General features: G+C 44.4%; 1 protein-coding gene and 1 long non-coding RNA gene across 2 annotated transcripts in view; both read right to left on the reverse strand.

The window, feature by feature from the left end:
* The window catches only part of SLCO3A1 (solute carrier organic anion transporter family member 3A1), a 144,402-nt gene that overhangs the window by 95,585 nt on the left and 24,475 nt on the right, over positions 1 to 24,342 (reverse strand). Inside the window, exon 2 of the mRNA XM_037395554.1 lies at positions 23,570 to 24,035. Coding sequence (XP_037251451.1) covers positions 23,570 to 24,035 — 466 coding nt within the window. The remainder of the gene's footprint in view (positions 1 to 23,569; positions 24,036 to 24,342) is intronic.
* LOC119151527 lies at positions 1,083 to 17,687 on the reverse strand. Its single transcript, XR_005105451.1, has 3 exons — positions 17,617 to 17,687; positions 13,936 to 13,940; positions 1,083 to 1,149 (listed from the first exon to the last, which is right to left on the reverse strand). It is a non-coding gene; the product is annotated as an uncharacterized LOC119151527 (long non-coding RNA).

A 24,342-nucleotide genomic window follows, 5' to 3' on the forward strand; every position in this document is an offset into this window, starting at 1 on the left:
GATTGCTTTTCCACAAAAACCTGGTGTACAGCAGCTCCTATGGACTCTTAACAAAAGAAACTGTCCTTTCTCTTGAAAATGAGAAAGGAAAGGAGAAGCCTTCAACCCAAAAGCAGAGCTCCGGATCCAAACTAATGAAACACACTGGTACATACAGATGAGAGGCAGATATATGGCTTTCTGTATTTTCCTCTTAATTGCAATCTTTTGAATTTAATTTTCTGTTTTTCTATATGATATAAAGAAACTGTTTTTTAACTCCAGGAAAAAACAAAGCCAGAAGGTCAATCAATACTGCATACAAAGTCTCATTTCTCTTGGTTTTCCCTTCCGAGAATGCTGATGCTACTAACGTACCATGAATTTCATAAGAATGACTCATTATCCGAGTAAAAAAACCATTATGCTTCCCTCCACACCTTAAACTCCTGCTAGAGCAGGGATTTTTAGGAGCATGATCGGGGTAACTTGTGGAAGGAACAGGGCCACAGCTGGATGTGCAGCACTGGGTGGAGTATCCACATCTTCAAAACTTCTTCCAAGTGCTTTGCACAGCCATGAAACGATAAATGGCTGATTAGTGCCTGATGTGCTAGAGGAGAGTTTGCTGTTGCCCATCATACAAAGCAAGCAAAGTGGCAAGGCAGAGGCAAGGCTTCCAGCAGACAAGCATCGAAAAGGTTTCTTGAACAATGTTTCTTGTGGTGTGTCACGGTTTAACCCCAGCCTGTAACTATGCACCATGCAGTCACTCACTCACTTCCCACTCCCCCGATCCTGCCACCCCCAGCAAGGGATGGGGAGGACAATCAGGAAGGAATGTAAAAGTCAAGGTCTGAGATAAGAACAATTTAATAATTTAAATAAATAAAATAAAAACATTAACGATTGTAACAATGAAAGGGAGGGAGAAGGGGAAAAGAATGAAATCCAAATGGAAGGGAGAAAACAAGTGATGCACAATATAATTTGCTCACCACCTGCTGACCGATGCCCAGCCAGTCCCTGAGCAGCAATCAGCCAGCCCCCACCAAACCTCCCAGTTTATATACTCAGCATGATATCCTATGGTATGGAAAATCCCTTTGATTAGTTGGGTCAGCTGTCCTGACTGTGTCCCCTCCCAATTTTTTGTGCCCCTCCAGCGTTCTCACTTGCAAGGCCTGAGAAACTCAAGAGTCCTTGACTTAGTATAAATATTACCCAGCAACAACTAAAAACATCAGTGTGTTATCAACACTGTTCTCACACCAAATCCAAAACACAGCCCTGCACCAGTTACTAAGAAGAAAATGTACTCTATCCCAGCTAAACCCAGGACAGTATCTACCTCTTATTCCAATACATTTACACTTTCCAACACATCATCACCTCTCCTGTCTTTTAATATAAATTCACAGGTATCATTCCATTAGTCTATGGACCATCCCTCTTAAGTCCGTTGTGTTCAGTTAGCCCACGATGGTGGTCGCCAAGGACTGTCATGGTTTAACCATAAGTGGCCCACTTGCATTCCATGGCATAGCTGCATGCCAGTGAGCGACTCCCCTCGCTGCGGCATTGGGTCCCCTCAAAACCTCCTGCAAGCCGCCCTCAAGTTTTCCCTGTGCTGGGGACACAAAAGCCACACAAGCTGCCACAGAAGCAGTGAAAGGATAGTAAGAGGAGTAAAACCTGCATCCAGGCTATGGAGTAATTAATATTTACTGCCTTTCTTTTTTTGCACATTGTGGAAACAGATGCAACAAGTTCAGTACCTTGTGGGAAGTGAGCCCAAATCAGCTCTTCCGCTGCTGCAAATGAGCAAGGTCAAAGAACAGCTCCTATTTACCTTCTTGGTGCCAAATATGCCTGTCCATTCAGGACACACTTGAGATACTGTACTCTTCTCCTAACCTCTGACATCCCTGCTCCGCTCCACATGTACCAGTCCCCCCAGTCCCATGCTCAGCAGCCCTCCATAATGGAAACAGCAGAACCCTCTGTGCCAGGCATGACAATACACTGACAAGCGCCCTCTGAAACATTGAGATGTGTAATACTTATTTCTCAAGTACTATGAAGACATAGTAACTGTTGCTACTTTGTCAGGAAGCCAAAATTTTAATAGCTTCTGCTGTCCAAGGCCCAAACCTCAGCTCTTTCTCATGTGATAAGAACCTGGTTTTGTACCTTCACTCAACTCTTTAAGGAAGGATTCTCTCAGACCTCTTCCAACATAACCAAACGCTAACAAAACTGTTCTCTTGTCATGCTTCCAGAAGCACGCAAATACTACAAAAGACCACATAGAAGCAAAACAACTACACTTTGTTTGTTGACTTTTATATTTTTCCCCAGAGGAAAGGCAAGTCCCACCATCTAAAATACAGCTTAAAAAAAAAAAAAAGGCAACTGCTTTGTCACAAACTTTGAATCCAAGGATCCCAAAATCAAGCTTGTCTCAGTCAGTAACCTGGTTTCAAAAAGGATAGGTGGGAGTTGTAATTTCCACTCTTTTTCAGTGGCTTTTGGTTGCTCTGTGTAGTCACTTTAGAATTACCAGTTCAACCAGTTCCCTGCCCGCTCATACCTCACTGGGTGATAGAGAGGCACAAATGGATCTTGCCGATTATTTAGCTGATGATGCATCAGGCAGGAAATGAATCTGGCAAGCTCTTCCTGAGCGGCTCAGGCTTTAAGCACCCATTCATCACGCAAACCCCACAATACAGACAGGGTGAGGAAGAAGGGGACTTTTTATGGGTGGGCCACTCTGAACAACCTCATTAAAAGTGAGCTCTGCACTGTAAGTGGGGTGGGAAAGGTTGAGGAGAGAGACCATTGGGGAACAAGAACTTTGCTCTCAGGACATGATGCTTCCTCAAAACAGAGTGGAGGAGGTAAGACAGGCTATACGTATATTGTTCAAGACTCATTTCTTTCCATAAATGAATGGCTGAAGCACATCACACATTGCCAGAGGCCACCAGAGAAGCATGTAATGTGAATCAGTTCAAGGAAAAAGAGAGAGAAGCCTGAGGCATGGGCTGGCAATGCAGAAACCAAGCAGCTCTCTGGGCTGGAGAGGAGGAAAGGCTGAACACACTGGGAGGGGCCCACACTTACTCACAGAGGTCTCCAGATACCACCAGTAACAGCAGGCAAGATGGGTCAGTGCAGTTTCATGTACCCACAAGGGGCCACTGAAAACAGCAGCACCTGTCAGACTGTGGAAGCTGCTGCTGTTTCCATGCACACCCTGCCCACTGCAGTTTGTTGTGTTCTTTTTCCTCTTCCACATCTGAAACATCTCCAGTTGATTTAAAAAGCCACTTTCTTTTTGTGGAAACATGAAAGCTCTCCATTATTCAGCACTTATTCCACATGGATGAAGGTCACTGGCCTCCTTAAAGAGCCTTCCCACAGCATGTAACATTAATAGCTGCACCAAGATGAAATTAATTTCATTTTCTGAGATCATACTTTTGACACTGAACAAAGTGGGTGGGATGGGAGGGAACAGCAGCAGCAATTCCTTGCATGACTCCAGAGAAATTACACCTAAGGCACCAGGACCAAACCCACAGACCATTTCTGCTCTCTCCTACACGGCATGCAAAGGGCTCTGGGGTGTCCCGGTCCATATTGGTTAGCACCAAAATCCAGACTCCTGCTCTAGCACACGATCCTGAATATTTTTAAATCACAGCCAGGGTCCTTCCATTAGCAACATTCACAACATGTGAGCATGTTTGCAGAAGACTTCCAGGAAGTCTTAAAGACCCTTAGGAACTTCATAAGATGAATAACTAGGTAAAAAGGTACTTTAGTCAGTAGAACAAAAAAAAAAAACACCAAACACCAAAAACTGCAAGATTCAAACTATGCCCTTAAAGGAGGGAAAAATTAGGGAAACTACAATTAATTGCACTGAACGGTATCAGCTCCTTCTTCCCTCACTGGGACAAGTCACCATTTCCATCATATTCTCAGTGTTAACAGCTAAGTTCGAAGGGCTGCATCTCTGCTGGTGATAATGCCGGGGGTGTGTGCCTGCAGTGAGGGGAGGACTGACCATCAAACACCCCCAAACAGTTCTCATTGCAACAGTTACAGCATTCAGAGGGCCATGGGAGCCCTCAAGCAGAGTTTAATAAACCTCTGAAGGTATGACTGATGCTTATTATGACAGACCCAGGCTGTACAGCTGGTCCCAGGATCAACTCCATCAGAGCAGCAAAAGTTATGACTCGGGCTGAGGCTGTACCTCCACTCTGTCTGAAGTTTGGCTCTAACAGGAGAAGAGCTCAGTCAGGGGCCCAAATTCCCTCACATAACAGCCTTGACTAAGGGGTGCAGCACAGAATGAATGCATAGGTGCTGTGGTGACAGACATTTCAGCAGACCCCTGGGTTGATGGGCACTGTTCTCACTGCAGCTGAGCACTATAAAGGGGTTCTTGCTCCCAGCTGCTCCACACCTCTCCCTACCAGAGGCCACCTAGCAAAACCACCCAGTGCAACCACCCTCCAACCTGGTTCTGCCAAAGCAATCCAAACCAGCTTTAATCCTTGAAACAATCGGTCTTCTGAACTTGGACTGAACAGGGTGCGGTGCCGTGAGTCCCAGTGGGATGGGACATGCCCCGTTAGTCACCCACAGCCAGAAAAGAAAGAGCCAGACCCTTAGATAGGAGCACCCATCCAGGATGGCAATGATAAAACCACCAAAGGGTTCTGAGGCTGAAAGTAAACCCATTTGGGGTAGAAAAAAAGAGAGAGTTTGGCATTCGGCAGTTGCAAAGGAAAGAAGACTGAGCCAAGGGAACGTAAAAATTAAGACGAAGGGGTGGGATAAAGCAGTGTTGTGACCTGCCTTTTTACTGTGGGTGAAGAAAGGGTAGCAAGGAAAGATAACACCAGTGCCCTGCTTTCTGCTGTCCTGACCTACCCCTGTTTAGGTCACCAGTATCAGATGGTATAAACAGCCCAAAGCAGATTTTCCATCATCATGTAGAAATCATATGCCATTTAGAAGCCCTGGAATTAAGTTGACTTTGTAATTCAACAACAAGCACAGAAGGAAAATAAATAAAAAGCCAGTGGGTTAAAAGTCAGGATCTCCCTCAGTGCTGGAAACACAGCTTGCTTTTTTAGCTGTGCTGCACAGCTCGAAGACTAAAGCTTAAGCCATGATATCAAGGTTCATACGGCTGAGAAGATATTGGCATTTGGGCAGACGTCAGCAATTCTTTCAAGCGAGTTACAGATACCAAGGGCTGGAAAGTCAGAAGCATTTCTGCTGTGTAAAACGTGACATGCCAAGATATTTATTCTGTTGCAAATGATGCTCCACATGAACCTTAAATACTGGGCTTCTTGCAACTGAAAAATAGACACCCTATCCTATACACACATGGAGTTTTTGGTCCAGGCATACTGATGCTCCTGGCTGCTTTTGCTCACCCCAGCCTGTGGTCCCTTCACAGGGCATTTGGGACTTGCACAACATCAAAAGGTCCTAACAGCATGTGGCTCTGGGGAGAAAAATGATAGGAGAATGCCTCTACATTAGCCATAATAAAGCTTGTGAGCACAGACTGGGTGACAAGTGCATCTTACTAGCACTGAATACAAATCAGAGGCAACATATAACCATGTATTGCCTGTTAAATGATCAGCTCACATTTCCAGCAAGTCTTTTCACTCTATGCACCCCTAGAAAGGGTTTCTTGCTTCTCCAAAGGGCACATGGAGGAAGCAGGACAGGAGAAGGGCAGCCCGGGACACGCTGCCCACTGCAGAGCTCGCTGTAGGAGTGCTGCCAGTTCCCACGGCCAGTGAGACGGCTGCACGCAGCAGCTTTGCTTTAAAGACCTGGGCAAGCTGCGACCCTGGAGGCCAGAGCTGCCCGACTGAGGTTCCCTTTAACCTCGCTGAAAATAACAGGCTTTTTAGCTGCTGGCCAAATATTAAATGTCACTTTCATGCTAATTTTCAAGCTTGGACACAAGCATTTGTTTTTCATAGAATGCTCCAGAAAGCCTCTGCCTTCTGCACAGATGGGTACAGCCAAGATCTAGAAAACAAACCACCAGAACTGATGAAAGTTGATTTTACTCCTTATGAAATTATTATGTGATTTTGTTGAATATAGAAGGTTACAGTTAAAACCTGGAAAAATGAAAGCACAAGATGACTTTCATAAAAAAAGAAAAAATATTGTCCATACTTCTGCTACACAAAAAGCCTATTAAAAGCATTTCTCAATTCAGAAATTAATATTCAAGTTAAGCATTTGACTTGTTACATTCATATTTTGGAAGGGCTGCTTTATTTTTTTTGTTTGTTTTTTTTCTTTCTTAAATAAACTCTCTCCAATTTGCTGCCAGAAAACCCTGAACCAGTGGAAAAAAGAGGGAGCCAGCATATCCTGTTGAGGGTTAGATCATGTCCAGCTGCATAAAAAATGCAGATAGACAGCAGGGAGGAACTCAGCACATGGGATTTTGGGCTCATGGGACATCACAGGTTCAGGAAAAACTTTATTGCCTCCTTGCTATGATTCCAGGTGCCACAAAGGGCAGAAGATAAAGGCACAGCTCCTGCCCACTGTGCTCAGGCTGAGTGTGCAAGGACACAATTGCTAGTATTTCCATTGCACATTAAGCTCTACATTAACCTTGAAATGAGCCAGGACCATAAGGCACTGATGAACCTTCAGTTCATTATAACTCTTTTGCTCCCTAGAGAGATTACATTAAAAATAAAAAAAATCCCATTTTAATTTCCCTTGAAGTAACTTAGGAAATGATAATTCTGATTTAACCTTGGGCGTTCTTAAGTTTTTTAATTTTTCTTTTAAATAGTCTACCAATTCCCCTGAAGGGAGCAGTAAACTAGTTGTCTGTAAATGGAGATTTACTTGGTCACCAGTTGTATGCAAGTGGGATTAGAACTTCATCATCATTTTTAGAGCATCATGGGTGTACGCACACACAAATGAAGAGCTGCGCCAGACAAATAACAGGTTGCCCATCCAAAAGGGCTTACATTAATTACGTTAATCCAGTAGAGACAGAGTACTGTGATTAAACAGTCTCTGCTGCCTGGGATTTGGCTGTTATCCAGTGGTAATCCTGCACAATCTGTGTTTGAAGTGTGTGTGTGTGTGTGTGTGTGTGTAAAGGGGATACTCTAACCACCTACTTTCCACATCAAAGACAAAGAGTTGGGTAGATAACAGCATCCTTAGATGTAGAAACAGTTCCTGGAGAGCAGCATCTCCAGAGATGAGACCCAAGTCCCTCAGCTCAGCTCCTGCAGAACAGCCAGTCTCTCCCTTGACTACTGTGAAACCAAGGACACTGGGGACTTGAATTTAGGTAGTAACTGTAATTAAACCCCAAAAGTCTCGTTAAGAAAATGCAGAAGTAGACACAAGAAACACAAACTTGGTGCAGAACCGTAACACTAAGCTGCTTCCTATGTGCCTGATACAGGTCAAAGTCTCTTTCAGAGGGGAGGAAGACTCAGCCACACTGACCCTCTGTGCTGACACCTGAGGTTAGATTTGGACTCCCACTCCAGGACAGAGGAAACTCTGGACGGGAGGTGGCTCATCCTCCTGCTACACAGAAAAGTCTACTGTCTGACAATAATTTAAATGTCACCTTCAAATCTCTCTTTTCTTCAGCCCACTGTCTCTACCAAATCACGTTTGTGACCAGCCGAAAAGGAAAAGGCCACCCAAGCAACTGCAGACACTTGGTGCTGCATAGGCAGGTTGCACCTAAGAAGCCTTTAACCTGGGTTAAGGTTAAGTAAGCCTCAACGGTCAGTACTGGACCTTCTGCTCCTCTTTCACTACCTTCCCACAGAGGGCTAGAGGTTAAAAGAATGGAAGGTGCAGACCCTGCAAAATTGGGCCTGTGACTGCTTTGTGCCACTTCCCATCTTGCAACACTAAGCCACCTTCACTCCAGCAATGCCTGCCAAGCATACGCACTGTCCCCAGAGGCACAGAGGGTGGCATGTGGAGTGACACAGCAGGCTGTGGCTGTGACTCTGCTCCTGCAGTTTCAGCACGGTAAAAGGTTATCCTCAGCTTCTGGCCCAGCTGCCAGCAGACCCTCACCACTGCTGTGAGGACCCTGCTGATATACTATCCACCTGCTGTAACTGCAGCTCAGCTTATTTATTTGCTCTGTCTTTGGCAGGCTGTCTCCCATCCAGAGGCATCTCCCAAGGAAAGGCAGTAACAGCCCCAAGTCACTGCTAGCAGGCATGGGGAGCTCTGACTACCCACTGAGCAACTCCTCCCAAACCATTCAATGCTAAACATCACCTTTAGCAAACAGACAGCACTTCTGTGCTACCTAGCACAGCTCCAGAAAGAAGCTGGCAGGAAAAACAATCAATCACGTGCTGAACTTCAACTTACGGCAGTGCCCACGTGGACTCCACACCATACAGCAGTTGGATCCAGCACTGAAGGCTCCAAGGAGCAGGACCAGATACACAGCTTCTGGAAGGTGAAATAGGAAAGGTCTGCTCCTAAACATCAAATCCCCTTTCTTCACTCACAGCTGACAATGAAGCAAGATGTTAAAACTAAAGGGATCTATTTAAACAAATCCCATTCTCTCTCACATCCCTCTCACTGAAAGAAAGTCTCCAGGATATTGTAGAAGAACCAAGACAAAGGCTGAGGTCCCAACCGTACTTTTCCCTGCTTTGCACAACAGAAAGTAACAAGTGAAAAGGCAGGTCTGAAGGAATGCTTGTTACCAAGTTGCCTGGCCAGAAAACAGAGGTAGTAACTTAAAACATACACACTCACAGAAGACAGCAGGAACATGACTAAAAGCTATTTCAAAATTCCCAGTCTCATTTGCCAATTGAGATGCTACACATGGCAAGTCATTTCTCTGTCTCTGCATGGGAGATGGGACAGAAGTCTGGTACACAATGCAAAGAAACGCTCCTCAGGCAGGAATCAAAAAGCCAATGCTTGGGAAGTGCCTGGATAACACGAAGTGCAGATCACTGCTACCGAAGTCTAGCTTGCAGCGTCTTCTTTCATACTATGGCAGAAAACCCCACTCATACAAGAAGGGAAGAACGTGCAAGTATAGCCATCCTGCTACCAACTTTGTGGTGGATAAACTCACTGCAAACTGTTAAAAACCCAAACTTATGTTTGCTGTACCCATGATTCCCAGAATCTGAACTCAGAGGTGCTTTTTGATGAGCTGCTGACAGCTAATTAGTTCAAGGTTTGGGTTTTGTCTGAAAAACTCAATATCCCCAGCATGAAGAGCAACAATGTTTTCATTGGATCAGCAAAACAGGGCAAATGCAGCTTTTATTTTTCACCCTAACCCTAGATGGGGGAGGTATGGCTCATGCTCGGAGCCACACGGCTGGGAATGAGTTTTGCTCTGTAGCTGTGTAACATCATCCAATTCACAGTTGGAGGTTTTCCAGTTAATAGAACAGCCATATGGGGCATTAAAAAACAAAACCAAAACCCAAAAGCATTTCCTTCCTTTGCCACCTCCAGTCTCAAAAATGCCTCCAAAAAATGCCAGCCCAAAAGTAAAACAGCAGTCAGTGGTACTCCTGAAATTCAAGAGCATCTTTTTTTTCTTACAAGCTTTTTAATCAATGCAAGTGTTAGCAGCACCTTTGATCAGTGTGCTAAGGGCAGAAGACAAATAACAATGGATTGGACACACTAATTAGTGTCTTCAGTAAACACTAGGATCTCTTTGGGAACAAGGCTCCTAGCACACTTGCTTCCCCTCCTGACACCACCCACACCCACCATCAAAACACACTGTTTATTCACAAAACAAGCTTGCTTTGCAAGAAAACTGAGACCACGTGCGTCCCATGGTCTAGGAGGAGGCACACAGCAAAGCCCTTGAGAATCACCCAACGACTGCGATCCAGAAAGGCAACATTTAGCCCAGATTCTATTTAGACACCTAATTCCCATGGTTATCGATTAAAATAACACCCCCTTAATTTTAACAGAAATTAAAGATCCTTTTGATGTGAAGATCCAGGTTTCTGTAGACTTAATGGAGATGGCCCATATCATGCTTCTGCTGTGTTGGCTCAGCTCCTGTCTTAACTCTAGCTGCTTTAATACCTGTGCCCCCCAGCCTTAATATGCTGCTGCTTACCTCCACACTCCACCTCACTTCTGTCAGCATCCTTATTCTTGCTTTTGCTGCATGCAGCCTTTGCTCCTGCGGATTTCCCAAATCCTTACTCTATCCTAAGTCACCTCCAATAGCTCCCTAATGCACTGTACATTCAATTTCAAATTGCCTTCCTGGACTGCAGTAGCAGCAAGGACTGTCTCAAGCATATCCTTATCCCATGCTACACTTCTTTGATTTTGTCCTCCTCACTCTGCTCCTCCGGCTCAGCTCTAGAATTTACTGCCCCTCCAGGGCTAATAAAGCCCAAATTCGCTGATTTTAAGGCACAGAATAAGTCTCATCTGTTTACTTAGTCTTGGAATACCACAGGACAGCGAGGCTAATTTATTAAGAAAGCTTCACTTGAGCTGCTCTAATCTCCACGTTACTATGGTTTTGGGGGGTACAGAATGTGAGACCAACTCAAGGAGCTACAGGCAGGTGCGTTTTATACAGTAACACTGGAAAGCAGCACAGCTTCATTTTCACTTCTCTCGTTTACCTGAGATTTTCACTTCAATAGGTCTTTTATGCATGGGCAAAATCCATTTAAAGCTACATTTTTTCACCTAATGGCATCTGCTCTAATTTTTGCCAGGGACACCTGCCTGTGCCTTACCCCCCCAACCCCAGTGCACCTCCTCACCAGTCCAAAGAATTGCGGGAGCACTCTTATCAGTAGTGGGATGTGGTGAGGCCACGGTGATGGGACAACTGCCATCTCTGGCAGCAACAAGACCTTTTGACAGGCAGATGCATATTCGAAAATATCTTCACTCCAGGAGACTGTTTCATGCCCACTTCACTACCTTCATAGCCTTGAAGCCAAAATCTCAAGCATCCAGGCAAAAAAGTAACAGACTTGGGAAGAAAAATGCACCTAACTAGGAGATGAGAAAAGCCATAGGGAACTGTAGAATTCACTGCTATTTCTGTTGCACAGGCTGTAAGTGTAAGTGAACTTCAAGAGCAACTGGACAAGCCCAGGGCACGCATCCCCCATGCAGGTGGCTCCTGGAAGCGGGTTATGGAGCAGCATGGAGTCCGACTGCCCTCAGCCTGCTTCTTGTGCCTCACTGACCACTATGCATAGACAATGGTAGTCTCAGTTTAATCATCCAACTCCTGGAGACAAATTAAACATAGTTTGCAGAGGTGGAGCAAACTAGTGCTAGCAGACAAAAAGCCAGGACCATGAAGCCCTCTGAAACTGAAAATGAAGGAAGGTCTGCACCCAGGGAAGATATGCTGCTTTGCAGGAATGCAGTAAAATGTTTTAGGTCACTGAGCAACGGATGGGCACTGGAGTCAGAATTCCTGGGGTCTATTCTCACCCTTCTGCTAACTTGTTTTATAACCCCAAAGGCATTGCTGTAGTAAGAGTATTTGTTTAACCCATGCTTAACTTGATTGCTGCTACTACTTACAAACCAAGCACCTCCAAGGAAGCTAAGCACCTAATAATGGGCCGTGGGATCCAATTACAGAAGAGACCAGATTTCCGTTTGATACATAATTCTCACCAATGTGGGCAGCGAAGCAAAGTTTGGAGAGACAGGAAGTATATTTTACCGGACCAGGTGACAGCTGGGAAACAAGAAGTAAATCCTTAAGTGTAAGTAGTCACACTGGTCAGAACAAGATCCACCAAGCATGAACATTATGTATGTGTGTTTTCCAGCTGCCTCAGCTGATCAAATAATAGGTGTTATCTCTCCCTATAAACCTCTTACCCTCTGGCACCTGTGAGAAGCTCTTCACAGCTTACCCAGAACTACTGCAAATAGTTTCCTGCAATGCTACTTCTTGCATAGTCTACAATACAGTGTGCTTGCCCACCACCAGTACCAGAACAGCATGCTTTTACAGAGGACATAAAAGATATACATTGACATAAATTGAAAGCACAGTAAAACATCCTTACACTTGTGTTGCTGGAATGCGAGTTTTTATGTAAAGCGTGGAGGGGAAATACTGAATACACACACCCCTCTACAACAAAGACATGCCCGAGATGAACAGAAAGCTGAGGCAACCAACAGCTGAGGACAGCAAAGCACTAATCAATGCTGAAGACACTTTGGCAGCATGGCCAGCATAGTTTGTAGCTCACTTCTTGTATGCCACCCCCCTTTTCAGTCCCCCCAGCATGCAGTTTATAACTCTGCAGAGGGAAAGCTTTCTCTAACAAGTATTATTCTTTTGATGATCAGTCTGATTGAATTAGGGCATCCATATGTTGTTAGCTGATGACTAACAAGATACAGGTGGTCTTTCATCGCAAGGGTAATTGGTCTCTGCAGCAATGACTAATACAGCAAAGTTGTCCCAGTTGTCTTCTTTTTTCCCCCCAATATTATTGCTTTCCAACTCTAATAAGCAGTATCACTGTCTTGTACAAACAGTTACAGCAGGAATGGTTTGTCCAACACTGAGGATAGGAACATACAGAAAACCACAGGGAAAAAGCAAGGTAAACAGAGGCAGACAGTGAGGAAAGAATTGGTGCACACTGCATCTTGCTGTTCTACCTGTTTGAACTCTTGAATTTCTGCGATTACTTTGATCTGCTGCCTCTGGCCAGATCCTGCACCTTGTAACAGAGGCAGTCTTGTTTAGCCACAGTGAAGTACTCTGAGGTATTAAGTCAAAGAGCAATGTGACATTTTGTTAACATCCATCCAAGAAACTATTTAAATCCTCACATTTTAATTGGTCAATGAAGGGCCAAATTTGGACAGCCTCCTCCAGACAAAAATCCCTATTATTGAAATCAAAAGGGGGCTTACCAAGAGCAGGCCTCCTTCCAAGGAAAAGCCAAATACCTTAGTAGCAGCACAGTTAATGAAATAGCTGTACCTTGGCAAAAGGGAATTTGAAAAAGGACTCTCAGAGCGCTTTCAAAAGAGCAAAGTTCAAAGAAGCAATTTAGGGACCAAACTCCAAACTCTGAGAAGGCAAAGACAGCAGGATTTGTCCAAAGCCAAGGCGACAGCCAAGGGCCACGGTGCTCACACAGCCTGTTCCCTCCTCGGCCCTGCTCTGGGTGCTTTGGCTGCCAGAGCCACCAGCAATGGCCAGAGGGGACCTACCCACAGTGCAGACACTTCATCCCTTCCCTGAGCCCCCAGCCCTGCAAACTGCCTCCCATGAAACAGAGGTCAGAAAGCCTTGAGTTTACTCCCAGGGTGAACCAAATCCTATACGTGAAAGGGGAACATCACTTTTGCCCTGTACTTTCTTAAGACCGAGCTTCTGAGATGCACCTTATGGCAAATTTCACCTCTCTCCAACTCAGTTTAGGTCCTTCACTCGGTGTTTTCCTTGTAGGTTTGGAAGACACAGCTGACTGACAGCTGGGAAGCGACAGGTTAGTCCATGGGGAAACACCTTGGCACCCGGCTTTCCTGCCAGCAAAGCTGACAGGGCTCGAAAATACGTAGGCAGATCTGCAGTGGGTTAAATGTTAAACCCCCAGCACCCAGTGACAAGTCTGCCAGATGAGGTGACTCAGTTTGTCACAGAGCCCCTGTGCACGCTGCCTGCCCCCTGAGGCCACGCACCACACCAGGGAAGGGCTCCCACTCCACTGCCTCGTCTAATGGCTTATAAGGTGACCAAGCAGCACATCAAGGAATTTTATGTTTGTTTTGCAAGGTACCCACCACTTGTGGCCACACTTTTTCCTCCAGGCTGGTCCACTGGGGCAGTCAGACATTTGTAGTTATTGAGACCGCAACAGTGCCTCCGCAGCAGCTCTGCCGCGGGGCCTCACAAAACGGGTATTGCTGGGCCGTCTTACACCTTTGATTCATGTCACAGCTACTCCTCTGCGGTTAACACTATTAAATTTTTAATTACTCAGGTTCATATATTGGACCTGTCACATCGGTCAAGCACCTGTTGGGTGTCTCATACCAGTTATGCACGCAGCCTTGAGGGAAGCCTTGCCCAGGGCCTGATCCACCATCGCTCCTCGATGTCCCTCACAGCCTGTCGAAAAAGCTCTTCCCACCCTGTTCCCCACAGCCCTGAAGCAGCTCTGCTCTTCTGGCTGCTCCGCCAGGGAGTGACCTGCACCGAGCCACCAGCACACAGCAAAGCAGTCACGATAAAAATGCAACTTAACAGCAGCTTTGGCAGCTGAGCACTGCCAGGCCCCGAGTATCAACAGGCCCGTATGTTTGTGCCGTGGCACTACGCAAAAAAAAAAAAAAAAAAAAAAAAAAAAAAAAAAAAAAATCAGTTGAGCACCTCACCCGGCCACAGGAGAAGCAGTTGTGAAAGCAGGAGTTTTTGTGACAGTTTTGTGTTCTCTTTTACAGTCATATAAACACCTGGTCCCACGGATAACTGGGGAGGCATGGAGCCAGCTGGCCAGCTTTCCTTGCAGCTCACAACACGGCAGACATCACCAAAAGCGGCAGGGGCAGGGGTCTGAAGCCCTGCCGGCAAATGGCAGGATGTGTGTGTCAGGATATACAATAAACCAGTAACTATTTGCAACTTTAAGGCAGCACTTACCTTTCAACACTACCTCAGGTCACTGCCCTTTGCTGCAAGGTTACAGTGGTACAGCATAATTCATGAAAGCCATCTCTTGCTCACTTGGTTGAGTATGAGTGGGATAATAATTTCTGACAAGTCCCAAAATATCCTCCATACCAAATCCTTTGTTTTGGTAGGAGAAGAGGACAACATAAGCCTCAGTATCAGGCAACAAGGCTTTCACCACTACTTTGAGGCTAGTGCCCTGATTCATGCTGGCGAAGGAGCACATCTTGTGCCTTGTCCCACCATGAGAAGGCACATGCTAAACACAGCTCCAACTTTCCCCAGTGCCAGCTTGTGAACTGGGACCTTCTGGTCCGTCTGGAGGCTCCTTATGTGCAATGAGCTGGGGAGTCTCAGTTGAATTCCCAGAACTGGCAAGACTGACAGCACATGCCAGCTCACTCCCACCTGCGCCATCAAGGCGGTACAATACAGCCTTCAGCTCTTGACATGAGCAACTCAGCACTTTCCAATCTATTTAATTAATTTTATGAACCTTATGACTAATATGTACTGTCCTCTACATATCTGCCATTTGAATGACACGGGCACTGCTTTAAAGAAGGTGCCCCACGAGTCCTGTACCTCGCTAGGCTCTCCTGGTTGACAACTGTTTTAAATACACTACAGAAAGAAAACAACACGCTCAAAAAATGAAGTGATTTTTACAATACCCCTGAGTCAGCAAGTCCCAATTAAGACAAAAATCAGCTGCAGAGTACACAGAGTAACATGGAAAAAGCTCCCACCCTCAATATGCTCTCACACAAAGTCATTTGTGTTGGACCCAAGCTTTATTTACTTAGTTCATAACAAAAAAGCTATTAGCAGAAGGTTAAGGTAACTGGAACAATTGCTGTATAGTAATGGAGCCCACAGCGGTTACGACTTTGTGCATATATACATTTAATTGAATAAATACATCAATTCAGCTACCGCCTTTCACAACTCAGCCTTCTTGCCTGCAGTGGGGAAGGTTATTCCCATTAACTGATTATTGTTACTGCTCTATACACCCTACACACTTGTTTATGTTTCCGTTTAATTTTCCAGGATATTATGAGTAGCACTGTAAAAGGAAACATGTATAACCAAGCCAGTCCTGCTGACACACAGCAAATGAGAACACAGATCTCTCCCCAAAGGGGAATAATTATAAAAGGCTGCAGGTTATCAATGGATCAGTGGGTTAGGCCAACGCAGTTAATACCAGTATATCTGCATGAAGCCATGCGATTTAATCTGATCACGGTTAGCCCATGGGGAAGACAACCCAGTGAATCTGATGCAAAGACACCTTCCAATAATGAACAGGTATCACAGCACCCACACTGGCAACAGCCCTACTCTTAGTTTAGTGTTAATACTGTATCTTTCTGAACCCCTTGGAGACTGTGGCAGAAAGGAAAGGCTCCTTAAAATCACCTGTAGGAGGATGCATTTACCGAACAAAATGATTACAAAATTCTGTCAAGTTTTTAGGCTAAAAATATTACATACATATTGAACTGCATATACCAGCAAGTAGAAAAGCAACTGTCTGGAAAAGCAAGTGCTCACACTTCACAAGTGCATGTACCCACACAGAGGGGGACAAACTCATCAAGCAGCTTGTGCGTATTGAGCGGGCACACGGACAAAATACGACGGATATGAAGCCAACTAAGATCCACTGTAAAAGACCTAGTAGAAGCAGGCTTTAAAAGGAAAAGGGTTAAGGAAGGCACAAGGCTAGCAGTGCCTTAAGTGGGTGAGCTCAGAGAAGCATGTTCCAGCAAGAAGGGCTAATGTGAATAAAGTACCTATGTTGCTCGCACACCACAAGTAAGCACACAAGGAAGGAGTACGGCCAAGTGGGAAAGGCTGTAAAGAGTGAAAAGATAAGCAGCCAGGATGGGCAGAACTGTACAGACCTCCCAAGTGCCCTAAAGACCTTTCAATCAACATGCGTCAACAGAGGGCCTCAAGAGGCCCATGATATGACCTGTATGCTAGAAACAATTATTCCACTTGCTATGGTTTAGAATTGTAGGTTCAACCATACACTTAGAGAAATTAAGAGAACATTGGAAAGGGTATGATAGAGCAAAATGCACTCATCTGTGCAAGACTTTTCAGCAGTTGGAGACAAAACTAGCAAGCAGCTACTGGAAACCTAAGTGAATTTCTTGGAGTAGGGGGATGGAATAAAAAAATAATATCACTGAATAAAAAAAAAATTCTACAGAATTGGGGACAGAAACAATGCCCATCTCAACATATTTTTGTGGGTACCCAAGGCCCTCACTAACTTTACACAGAATCTACCACGCTGTAGATACCAAGCTATGTACAGAGAACAGATTTCCAGCCTGACAGCCAAACATCTGCAAAATTTGCTCTTTCAGCTCTAAATTACTCGTGTTTTTCAGAATTACATGGTGTGCCCCTGTTGTGGTTCAATCCCAGACAGTAATTAAGTACCATGCAGCCACTCACTTGCTCACTCTCTACCCCCAGCCCAAGAGGGATGGGGAGGACAATCAGGAAGGAATGTAAAACTTAAGGTCTGAGATAAGAACAATTTAATTATTTAAATAAACCCCCCCCCCATAATAATAATAACAGTTATAATGAAAAGGAGGGAGAGGGGGAGAGGAATGAAATCCAAACGGAAGGGAGAAAAGAAAATAAGTGATGCACAATACAACTTGCTCACCACCCGCTGACTGACACCCAACCAGTCCCTGAGCAGCAATCGGCTGGCCCCTCCCAAACCTCCCAGTTTATATATCAAGCGTGACATCCCATGGTATGGAAAATCCCTTTGGCTAGTTCAGGTCAGCTGTGTCTCTTTCCAGGTCCTTGTGCCCCTCCACCCTGCTCACTTGCAGGGCCTGAGAAACTGAAAAGTCCTTGACTTAGTATAAACATTACCCAGCAACAACTAAAAGCATCAGCATGTTATCAACACTGTTCTCACATCAAATCCAAAACACAGGCCTGCACCAGCTACTAAGAAGAAAATGTACTCTATTCTCCTAGCTGAAACCAGGACAGCCTCCCAGGAAAAAGAGTTCTAAAAGCTTTGAAAAACAGGGAGACATTTGCTATCATGAAATGTGCTGTCACTGACCGCTCATTCTACAGTCCTTCAAATACAGTAATTTACATACAAGAACACTGGTTAGACAGTAGGGGTACATCCTGTGGATGGTTAAGGTTTTCAACTGATTTCTATGGCTTTTCCTTTAATGGCATTGAAGACATTTTTGCTTGTTTATTAAATCCAAAACCTCGTTTCCTTTTTTAATTTTTTCTTTAAGTACTCATTACTTATATTAGAGTTAATCAATATCAGATACACAGTAGACGAATGACTTCAAAATTCACAGCAATTGCTTAGCTTACCAACATGAGCTTCCTAATAGAAATCCAAGTTCTGTTTCTTTGAGTCAACGTTTTGTATGTGGTAATACAAAGCCCAATGATTTCAGCATCTTATGCTGATAACTTACTATTAACTCACCACCATAAATACTAACTCTCAGATTTCATTCTTGTCAGTCAAGAAAATGTTTCTGCTTCTCCAAAACACAATGGCTGCTGTCATTTTGACTGATGTAAGCTACCATAAGTGATTTTTCAAATGGACAAATTTATCCCTGGAGACAGCAAGAATCCAACTAGGGCATGTTTGTCTTCCTCTGCAGCAAATCTTGAGTTGGTGCTTAAAGCAAGCACGAAAGCACCAGAAGCAAGAGCGAGTGTTTCTCTATGACTGTCATCACAAAAGAAAAAGTGCTTCCACACATATGACACAGAATAACCCCACACTACTGCAAAGGTCAAAGTCAGCAGTAACAACGCTCGGTCCTGTCCCCCTTACTGTGTTAGTCCCATCTGGGCAGATGTAGGAAGAGAACAACATCCTGTTGAGTTCTCCTCCCACACCAAGGGTAACAGCTGGAACAACCGTATGATAAACCAAAATACACACAGAAAAAGACAGACAGAAGCCTGGGAGATGAGACAGAAGAAAGCAGCTAAACAGACACATCCAGCAGTGCTGGGTTTTCTATTTTTCCGTTCCTCTGCCCTGCCACAAAGCTGGCCAAGAACAGCTCTATGCCCCTGAGCACACTATGTTCAGGCACACCTTTGCACCATGAATAACTCAGGAGCGCTCATCACTCCTCATCACCTACTCCTTGACTCAAGACTTGCCCCTTGTTACAGCAGTTTCTGCAAGTCAGCAAGGAGTCTGAAATGGTGGGCCCTGAACCTGTGTGTGTGTCTATGAAGTTAAACACTGAGACAGCTTCAGCAAACTTAAAGAGAATTGCCAACACATTAAAGACCAACACAGCATTCTTCGGAATAAGCCCCACAATCTGGCAGTGCTCCCTCCAACATCAATATCAATTTCCTCCATCAATAGGAGACAGAATAATAGCAACTTCCTCTATATAATGCAGTCCTTAATTGTCCCAGATCAAATACTGGCTCCCAGAGGCTATTCATTCTGCTCTATAGGTAACCATGCCCTAGACAAGCTGCAACAACTTTTATCAGCAAATGTTAAATGCTGCAGGAAGCCCAGAAGGCACGTACGGTGACTGCTAATAACATTAATCTACCACATCACTGCACTGGCTCTAACTAAACACGCAAACCACTGCTGAGAGCAACGTGGGTACTCCAGTGACCAGAAAACACTTGCAAGCTCTTGCTCATCTGAGAGGCAGTAAATCCATACAGCTACTGTCAGATCAGTTTTCCTCCCACCCTGTATCAGCTCCATGACGCCTCTGATCCCCCTCCTAATTACAAAGTCTTCATTGATTTCAACAGAACTCAGCAAGACCTAGCAGAAAACGAACTAAAGAGGGAAATGTCAAGTGAGTCATTAGCAGGTAGAGAAAGGAACTGTGTAGTAAGCAGTCTTCAACATACTTTTCCTCCCTTAAAATTGAGGGAATCCTTTGACATTAGCGAAGCTGCAGCAATAATGAGCCCTGCACAGTCTGCAGGAGTGAGGAATTCCTCCACTCAAAGGAGTTACTTATGCCAAATGCCAATAAATACACAGGTAAAATTAACCTGCTTGTTTGGAAACCTCTAGATGAGAGTTCAGATCTTAAATACAAGAGCAGACCCGAACAGAGAGAAGCAAGCAAACAGCACCAAAACAGAAGATTTTTCCCAACTTCAAAGAGCTAAGGGAATTCCTTTATTTTTTCACCTTTTGGCTGCTATTGCAATGTTACGACCGCTGTGTCGAGCAGGTGCTTAGATGCTGAATGGGAGTAGAATATATTTCCCATCATTAGCAGGAGCAGGTATGGTCCCGCTATCTTTCTAACTCTGTTATGGCATAAATGCATTTTCTTTTGAACATCCTTTGGTGTATACTTCCACGCATTCATCTTTTTGATTTGATTTACCCTCGCTTACCACAACACAGCCCTTTTTCCTAAGGCTGGTTACTACAGCAACAGAATCTGTTTGAGTTTGGTAGCAACACACTGCGGGCATAAAAAAAAAATAATAAAAAAAAAAAATCTACTGTTAGCTCAAGAAACATGAAACTACATGTCAGCAGCCCATGCCACAGAGATATCTTCCTGTAATATCTCACCCCTGTCTCTCTAATTATGAAACTCTATGAATCCCCACCTCCTTGGTTGTGCACAAACCTGAGCGACCTCTGCCTTCAAGGGACGCACAAGAAGTGTACTGCCCGTGATCTCCTGTGTGCCTGTCACTGCAGAGAAACCACAGCGAGCCAGATTTCATGGACTTCATGGCCAGAAATATATTCCACAGATGCTATTATTTGCACTAGTGGTTAAAGCCAAAGTTTTACTTTAAATTCCATATGGTATCACATCTGCATTCTTCTGCACACACGTATTAGTTCTAATACAAGAAGAAGGTGGTTTCAGGGAGGGTTCTTGGGGTTTTGGTTTGTTGGTTTGTTTTTTAAAACTAGAGGAATCTTCCTGCATTGTCACTTCACTGCAAAGAACCTGTATTAGATATTGTAACAATTTACTCCACTTAACTTGTACAATTCAGAAGGAACGGAAAAAACCCCTCTCTGTTCACAGAGTTATTTCTATCTAATTCACTGCCTTGGGACACAAGAGGGCTTTTATTGCAGCAGGTGAACAATTACTAGCACTTAGCTGTCAGGTGAGAGACAGCTTCTTCCCCTCCAGTACAATACAGCCCAAACGTAGCAGATATGTACTCAACATTAGCAATGTACTAAAGACAGCACGAACTGGTCAATGTGATCATTTCTCAGCCGCAGCCAGCCATGACAGAAAGTTCAGCCAGGCTATTACTGCTGTTATTAATTAGTTTCTATCCTGAGAGAACAACCTATGCCAGATTTGCTCCTAATTTAAACTGAGGGAACTTACCCAAAAACGTTTTATCCGGTCACACAGTGTAGCCCCTACTGAGTGAGCGTGCTATTATGAGAAAGCAAACTGATATAAATATAGCATGGTGACAGTATACACTCTGCAGTTATTTCCTCTGCAAAACAGAGAAGAATGAAGTGGGTAAACTGTTCAGCCAGCCTTCTGCTAAGGCCACTGAAAATTGCATTGACTACAGCAACAAAAATCATCAGTTAAAGGCAAATCTAAGCAAATAATTCTCAATGTTGTAAACATAGGAATTTGACCTCCTCTGAAGTATTCACAAACCTGAAGACATGCATGTTTCTACCAGGTGCTTATCCATTTATATTCCTTCACAGAACATTTTTTTTTCCTGTAGTTTTTTCTTGTTAGCTTTTATTTTTGCGCGCCAAATTGATTGCAGGTTGATGTACGAATTAATCATCCCATATCTGAAAACCTACTTGTGATGGATAGGCTGGGACAGGGTAGATACTAAACTTCATTGCCAGTATGGCTGATTTGTTGAGTGTGCATATACACTCACTCTTCTGCAACCCATAATTCATACATAGAAATTCAGAGTATGATTGCCATAGCTAAAGCCAGTAAAGCAAATGACTCCAAAATGCTTGGTTTTTTTTAAAACTCTACATGGAGAAAGGAACACGGTTAGGAGCATATGTCTGAAGGAAAAATAACGAAGCAGCATATAGTAAGCAGAAATCATTTTCTGGCAGTATTTTCCCAGCTACAGTTGAACTGCCAACTTTAAAGTAGTTATTTTAGCATACAAGATGAATGTATCTCAGGAACAAAAAGATTCTCTCTTCTAATCCTCCTCTCATGCACCCTCCTCAATCCTCTTCTCAGATATGAAGCATTGCTTTAAAAATGCCCGTGGAACAGACTGAAAGAAGTTGCTGGGCCTCTATATAGTTATTTATAATAGATAATCTTAGAATCAATCTTAATTCCAGCTCATCATTTATGGTGTTGGCAAAGTTGCTCCAATGAATTTAGTCTCATCATTCATCTTCGGGTTGTACAGTATCTTGTATTTTATGTATCATCCTGCTTTATCCAGTGGATCCCTCACAAGCACTTAGAGAACCAAGTGAAGGTGAATAACGATCCAAAGGCAAAGCCAAATGCTGAAATACTATGATTTTATAGCCCGTTACAAGAAAACATGGACACACTTCGAACATGCAGAAGAATCTCTTTAAGTAGAGTAGCAATACATCCAAGAATGCCACAGTGTGCTATACAGTCTTTTGACCAAGCCTCTGCACTGTCCCAAGACACTGAATGCCACTCGAAGTTAGCAGGACTGTTTAGCTTTGCTGTCTATGGTCATACCCCAACTGCATTCAGTTATGCTTGGGAACTTGACAAAAATCTCTTTGCAAAAAAACCCCCAAAACCAGTAATGGGATCATCCATTCAATTGAAAGTTACATCAAGACAGGAACAATGGGACAAGTGCAGAGTTTTGATTACTAGAAACCACACTAACAAGTGCACAAGGATCACACTAATGGTGGCATGCACTTCACTGATTTATTGCACTGGAGCCATTTGTCTAGTGACAAGTCCTGTAGAAAAAAGAATGAGCCAAGCCGGTAAGTTCTTTCAGAGAACAGCTTCATCCACAGCATCCTCTATAAACCTGCTGGAGAGGGTACTTCTGCCGAAACCCATGAGCACTTTACCCCAATAACAGAGATGTTTCATTAGGTAACTGAAGCCAAATCTCCTATCTTAACCATCTGGAAGAATTCTGCAACATGATCACGAGAATCATGAGTTCTACTTCAGGCTCACCATATCTCAAAATAGACCTCACTAGCTTCCGCATCCCATTCCGTTACAGGGATCACATTATCTAGGGTCCTGCTATAGCATGCTGGGTCACAGCACCTACTCGCTAAAATGATGGTGGTAGTGACAAGACATGAGTCTCCTCTCAGTCTCCTTATACTGCAATGATCACTCAGACACAGACAAATGTTTCAGAACAGGGAGAGAACTAGGGTATCCTGGGGGAGGTAGGGGGGGAGGAATAAATCATCGTCCCATATGCCACTTGGAAATTCTTCAGCTAAAACTCAACCATAAGCCACCAATTTAAAGCAATCTGGGGAAAAACAATAGGAGTAGCAAGCATCTTCCTCGTCATCCAGTAATAATCGCCATGGCTGTCAACCTTTACCATTGCTACAATGAAAGCAAATATCACTGTGCTTCCCTGCTGCTTACAACTGCTTGGTGTAGAGATCCATGCCAAGTTACCTTCACAAGCATAGCAGCACACAGAGAAGAGGCCTCAAGGCATCCCTCCACCGGTACCAAACAGAAAACAAGAGTGAGATGCCAGCCCACAAGGAAAGCCTTCGGTGAGGAGTTGTTCACGGAGCCTTACCTATGTACAGGGAGGAATCTTTCCGCCTCACGTGGTCATCAATGTAGGAAACTCCCAGGGGCTGGACAGGGGTAGCACCAATGCCCAGGAGGACCTGTGCTCCAATGAGCAGCAAGTACATCATGTTGGTAGCAGTCCTATTCCTGCAGATAAGGTCTGGGTCCGGTCCCTCATCGCTGGTGGACCCATTGGCAGCACACACATCCCTCCCTTCAGCCCCCCAGCGTATTTCTCCTGATTCATATTCATACTGGTGGGTTAGAAATTCAGGCAATGCGGAAAGGAGGGCACCCAAGGCCATGACTATCCCTCCACATCCTATCAAGCGTGGCCGGTGTCCTCGGGCTCCGAAGTAGCTCACGAAGAGGATGAGGGCCAGGTTGCCAATCTCGAAGCTGCTAGCAATGACGCCCACGTCAGCACTCTGAAGGTTGAATCGTCGCTCCAAGGTGGTTAAAACACTCACCTACAACAGAGAAACCCACAGAAAATTACCAAAAGGAGTATGACCTGCCTTCCACCCTCTCCATATGTCCTGCTAAAGCATAAGTTTCCTTGACTTTCCCTTGGAGCCAAAAACATACACATCAAGGACATCCAAATCACAGTATAGTAGTAGTTGACGTCCAAACATAATCTGACCATTGAAATGCAGCCATATCAGAAGGTCCTAATACCAAGTGACATTTCACAACCTACCACCTGTCTGAGCACATGCTCACTTCCAAATTCCTGCGTACACTGATGTACGTTTTGGATGCTTGCAGACACCC

The sequence above is a fragment of the Falco rusticolus genome, chromosome 7 (genome assembly GCF_015220075.1).
Source record: "Falco rusticolus isolate bFalRus1 chromosome 7, bFalRus1.pri, whole genome shotgun sequence".
NCBI classification, from domain to species: domain Eukaryota; kingdom Metazoa; phylum Chordata; class Aves; order Falconiformes; family Falconidae; genus Falco; species Falco rusticolus.